The 6319-nt window shown below is 30.2% G+C and overlaps 1 protein-coding gene across 18 annotated transcripts in view; it reads left to right on the plus strand.

Moving 5' to 3' along the window:
* The window catches only part of LOC106468903 (calcium-dependent secretion activator-like), a 118396-nt gene that overhangs the window by 104518 nt on the left and 7559 nt on the right, over positions 1 to 6319 (plus strand). For all 18 annotated transcript variants that reach the window (XM_022397273.1, XM_022397274.1, XM_022397275.1 and 15 more), the window contains one exon: positions 2836 to 2981. In XM_022397273.1, coding sequence (XP_022252981.1) covers positions 2836 to 2981 — 146 coding nt within the window. The remainder of the gene's footprint in view (positions 1 to 2835; positions 2982 to 6319) is intronic.

The following is a 6319-nucleotide window of genomic DNA, read 5'->3' on the forward strand; positions in this document are numbered from 1 at the left end:
ACACTCGGATGTAGTTTGATAGTTCATAAACAGAATTTTTTTTTTTTTTTTCAGTCTTTAAGCTATTTCTTTTTACTCCCTTTTTTTTAAGCTTAAAAGTTTTTATCTGTTATTAAGAATCCCAGTGAAGAAAAGTATTTTAGATAATGTTTTATAGTGTACAACAGTTAACTGTTAAATAAATGAAAAATCCTTAATTTATATTCCACTTTTCTTGTTTTGTTTTGTGGAAATGGGAGAAGGATAAGTAGGTTTTTAAAAATGAAAAGGTACTTTTTATAGCATTTGTTTATTTTGGGCAGATAGTTTTTCTGTTTTTAAATTCATGGTCCTAGTGAAGTGCTTTTGAAGGGTGGCCTTTCCTTTAAGTACCGCTTAGCTACAAGTAAAAACAGAAATTAATGTTTATGTTTAGTAGTAGGAATATATATATATATAGAAAAGGTTTTTAGAACCATAGTTGGTTAATTTTTAATGGTACAGTTGTTTCTTCAAATATAAAAGTTTGCATTACATCACTATTTGTTGTTACTAATATGTTTCTAAAGCAAACACCTATTATTAAAATTGTGTAACAGTTTTTACTCTATGAACATTCTGTGCATTTTTAGTTAATTTCTTCAGTCTGTCATCAAAATTCCAATTATATCTTCACAAAAATGAAACACTGATTTATAATCATCTGCATCTGGTGTTTTTACCTTTTTATTATATTTTAGGTGAGAGATCATTCAAAGAAAACCATCAATCTGTTTGTGGTGGTGAAAATTAAAAATATTATGCATATGGTTTAAGTGATATGAATTTAATATATTAGGTCGTCAAGAAATTAATGTCACTTTTTTTAGATGAAAAAACCCAAACATCTTGTATATCAAAACAAATCATTTATTAAATGAAATAGTCTCCATTTTTATCGTTGATGCTTTTCCATCTTACAATCAGGTTGTTAATGCCCTGATTAACCCTATCTAAATGAAATAGTCTCCATTTTTATCGTTGATGCTTTTCCATCTTACAATCAGGTTGTTAATGCCCTGATTAACCCTATCTCGACGTGTCACGTGTCAAAGGCCATATCATTGTGTTTGTTGACTTGCATTCAAAATTTTATTGAACTACTATTTTATGAATCTATGTCAATAAGTTTGGTATCAAATTGTAGATTATAATTCAAATTGTAATATTATACATTAGTTAATTTCTTTAAAAGTAAATATTGAAAAAAAACAGCTAAACATCAATTTTTGTGTGTCATGTGGTATGTTGAATGCAGCGCTGGTTCAGATTATATGTTTGTGATGTCAAAATACAAAATCTACAGTTTTGTACGAATTGGAATCTCAAACTACTGATATTGACAAGCTAGAATATAAAATAAGAGCCTCTTATCTTTTCAATTTGCTAAGGTATTGTACATGTAATAAATCACACAGTGGCCCCACAGCCCACCTCTTTCCATTTTTTGAAATGGTCCCATATATACACTTACTTCTATATATGACATGAATAACCAATTGAAAGCTGAGAATGTCCCCCTAGTGGTTTTCTTAGCCATTTTGATGTGTTATTGTGCTAATTTCTTTCTTTTCACACAAGATTTCAAATGATGAGGTAAGGTTTTAGTGAGCTGTAATGAAAGGGTTAAAGAAATCATTTGGCTTTGAAGCAAAAAAAAAATTTTGATCTTCTCTTTAACACCTTTCACATTTGCATATGTTTTCCCATTAAGATGGTGTTGCAGAAAATGGTGGGTGGGGGAGAACTTCCTAACCCAACTCCATAATCTTGTGTTGCATCAAACGTGCCACATGTGGACATGCAAAGTTATGGACAAGAAGAACACCTTTCCGATTGATGAGTGAAGGGTGTTTCTGATGAAGGGCTTGATTTAAACATTCCAGTTGCTGACTATAGATTTCTGCATTGACAGTTCACTGTGGATTGAGGATTTCAAAATGAAATACTCCTTTGATGTCCCACCATGCAAAGCATCACTTTCTGCGGATGGAGTCCAGGTTCTGGGATCAGAAGTGGTTTTTGTTTAGAACTAAGCCATTGTTTTTGGTGTTTAATATTTGCATATAGAATCAATTTTTCATTAACGGTGACAATTCTATCCAAAAATGGTTCAGGCGCATTACGCACCAGAAGAGACGAAGCAACATTCACACGTTGGAAACGATGATCATTGGAGAGTTTGTGAGGCACCCAAGCACCTTCTTTATGGAGTTTTCCCATATTCCTTAGATGTTTATGTATTTTTTTCATGAGAGACATGCAATTTCATGGCCATTTCACAAGTGTGTTGACTTGGGTTACACTCAACAAACGTTTTCAGAGCATCAGTATCAATTCCAACATGTCGGCCCCTGCAATCACAGTTTTTAAGACTCAAGTCACCTGAACAAACTTTGCTGAACTATCGTTGACACTTACGGACGTTCAAAACATTTCCATAAACTTCTTTGCTATTCTTTGAGGCTACAGAGGCATTGTTTCCCTTCTTGTATTCAAACAGATCTACATGCCGAATGTGTATCTCATCATGCGTCATCACCATAATGGATTAGAGTATACTAAACTTTACACATTATATAGGCTACACTAACGTGACATTTAGGTGACTCATTTAACTATTATACGTGATGTACATTTTCTGGGGGTGGTTAATGAAATTGTTCCAAAACTCGAAATTAATTTCTTGACAACCTTTTATTATTTCCATGTAATAATATAATAAAAGTTTCAAAATAAAATAATGCATGAAATTCTTTGAAAATTTGATGTACATGACATTGTAGTACAATCAGTTAAATGTATGATTGTCCACAGAAATTATTCTCAGATTTTGAGTTGCAAGGTATTGAAGAGGAAAAACTGAACTCTAAAGTTTACCAGACCATTTGTAGTCGACTGCAGCTTGAGGAAGCTGCTGCTTCTGTTTCTGACACAGGAAACAGGGAAAAGGAAGACTCAGAGTAAGTACTGTAACTATATGTGTATGTTCACGTTATAAGCTAAAAATACAAATTTGATAAGTAGAATATGTAGAAAGTGCAAATACATCTTATTCAACATACCTATGAACATACACGTGTAGCATACATCAATATAGTATGTCAATTTTTGTACAAAGTATAATAAAACAGGAAGTTACTTTAACCCTCAAATTACCAGCTTGTATGTTTACTGGTCCAAAAGTTCGAGGATTGAATCTTGTTGAGTAATCTTATTTTTGTGTCTGCTACAACAATCACTGTAAAAAAAATTGACCAAACAAATTGGATGAAACCACCTATTATTCTGGTAAAAACTGTAGGAACCCCAGCAGTAATTAGATTAATTTTAATGTTTATTCTATGTTTGGTTAAATTTCTTGTGTGACTCCTATGTTATTGATTTTCCTGTTACCACTGACATCATGGATCTACAAGCAACTTGGAGCATATGTTGTTCAAAAAAATTTTATTAAGGGTGACCCTGTTAGTAATTCTTGGGTTCAAATGGTGCTAATAATCAACAATTTACAACATGCATCAAAAAGATATAAAATATCTAATAGGACAAAAAAGAGTGAAAGTATTAAATATCTTTAACTTTTCACAACCATTTACAAAGAGGGTAGGAGTTGCTCATTTTGGAAATACATTTTACTTCCATCTTTGACATCTTTTGGAACCTTCATTTTCTACCTTTCACTTTTTTATTCTTTCAGATCATCTTTCTAATTCCAATATGAGTTAAGACTGTTGGTCACTCAAGTTTCTCTTTAGTGTTTTAGATTACATTTTCTGTTGGATTACAGTTTGTTGCACAACAGATAGAAATTAATTTCATGGGATTATGTGTGGATGAGTATAAAAGTTGTTATAACTTTGCAAGTTAAATTTTTCACATTGTATACATTAAAAAAATCCTTTTAATCCTATCTCAACTGGTGAACACCTTTCAGATATTGAGTCTACAACAGAATATCAAATTTCAAAACTTAAGTAAAAAAATGTTTTTTTTAACTCAAAAATATTTTCCAATCGACATTTTGTTATTTTGTGATATTTACTCAGTGTAATTTCAAAGAAAGATGACTGTTCCAACTTTTATATCCACATAGCTCTGAGGAGTCTCCTGAATAATAAATGCATTTCAGAAATTTTTTAGAATTTTTCTGCATATCCTAAGGTGTCGGTTTATATTTTCTATGAAACTATCATTCGTTGAAAATATAATTATTCATATCTTGTTTGTCATGTGATTTTTTTCTTCTGTGTTAATGGTTTAATTCCTTCAGCCCTTTATTTCCACTTTTTTTTGTGTGTAGTCTGAACAGTTTTTAATTGAAGCACAATGCTGAAAATACCTATGCAAAATTTAAATATAGTTGTATAAAACAGGTAATAAGTTACTTATGTCAACATAGACTAAAAAAAATTGGTTGAAGCAGTAATTTATGGTTTTGGAGAAAGTTACCAGACAGAGCTACTGCAGGGATGAATAAAATAATCTTGATGAGAAGTTTGGAAAACTTGCGAACAAAACATAGATCTGGGAATTTTTTTTTAATTTTGTAAATGGTCATTCATGAAAATGTTTTGGTGTTAAATTATATTTCTTTAAAATCTACAGAAATTTTCTTCTATATCAAGACATCAGGTAGGCTTAATTAGGTTTAGCAAGTACAATAGCCAGAATTTTCCAATGATTAAAATCATTATTTATCAATGTTTTAAGTTTGTTGTATTCAAACAATGGACAAAAATAAAATAACTTATTATATATTGAAAAATAATTAATTTTATTATAAATATAAATCGATTAAGAATATTTTTAGCTAAAATCATAATATATATTCTGACAAAAGTAATGGTTACTGTTCTGAAAGGTAAAATCCTAGGTCAGTAATAAACCTTTGTGAGTTTTTGCCATTTCTCTTATGATTTATAGCTGCAAGTGGTGACTAGTGCAGTTGGCTAATTAAAGTATCAAAAGAAATACGTTAATGAATATCAATCAAATTGAAATGACATCTATAAAATGGAACTTTCTGATCAAAATTTTAAGAAATTGAAATTCTAAGACAAATGGAAGTATTCTTAGTGGCTTTTTTCAAAACAGCCTCTAACAACAAATTTCAAATTGTAATATTATTTTTTAATGCAAAACTAGATATGTTTCTGCTATGACTGATGCAGTTAAGTATTTCCATTGTGAGAAAGAAAAATCAAGGAATATAAATAACACCCCTCCAGTTCAGAGTGTTAAATAATACTGTGGATGAAATTTTGGTTTTTCAGAAGTGTTCTTACTTGAAAATCTTAGCCCATTATTACACAATTTTGTGTCATTAAAAATTGTAACACACATATCTATAGTCAACATATGATGTCATTTTTAAAAGATTAAATGTCCAAAGTTTAAAAGAAAATATGCATGAAATTGAAAAGACACCAAGATGATCATTCTAAGTTGTTTAAGACTATAAAGTGTTATGTAATATATAACTTAATTTTTTATTTTTTTTAAGATTTGATTTTAACTTTTCAGAGACAGGGCAGAGGAGAGTTTTGTATAAGTTCATTGTGAGTAAACATTTGTTGTGGTGTTATACAGGGAGTAGTATCAGTGGTGGAGGGTCTTTAGACATCTGTTGGGTCAGCCTATAGTTTTGTGTCTGGTGATGGGTTTATAGCTTAATTTAATGCATCATTTTTATTAAACAAAAAAATAAATAGTTGCCTCTGTAAATTAGTATTCTAACAACATATAACCAGTAAAGATTAGTGTGTTATCATAGGTAGAACCAGTAAGGATTATTACATTATCCTCTGTAGAACTAGAAAAGATTAGAACGTTATCATACGTAGAACCTGTTATAAAAATTAGTACATAATGATATGTATGACCAGTAAAGATTAGTATGTTATTATATGTAGAATGAGTGAAAATGGTACTACATACAATAGCATACTCATCTTTACTGGTTCTAGATATGATAACATACTAATCAAAAGATTAGTATGTTATTATATGTAGAATGAGTAAAGATTAGTATGTTATCATATCTAGAACCAGTAAAGATGAGTATACTATTTTATGTAGAATGAGTAAAGATTAGTATGTTATCATATCTAGAACCAGTAAAGATTAGTATGTTATTATATGTAGAATGAGTAAAGATTAGTATGTTATCATATCTAGAACCAGTAAAGATTAGTATGTTATCAGAGTGCTGCAGATAATCTTTTGACATAATGAGTATTTACCATATTTTTCGGAATATAAGACGCATCCTTATTTTGAAGACAAAGTTTTGGGGGGG

The sequence above is a fragment of the Limulus polyphemus genome, unplaced genomic scaffold (assembly GCF_000517525.1).
Source record: "Limulus polyphemus unplaced genomic scaffold, Limulus_polyphemus-2.1.2 Scaffold3210, whole genome shotgun sequence".
NCBI lineage: Eukaryota > Metazoa > Arthropoda > Merostomata > Xiphosura > Limulidae > Limulus > Limulus polyphemus.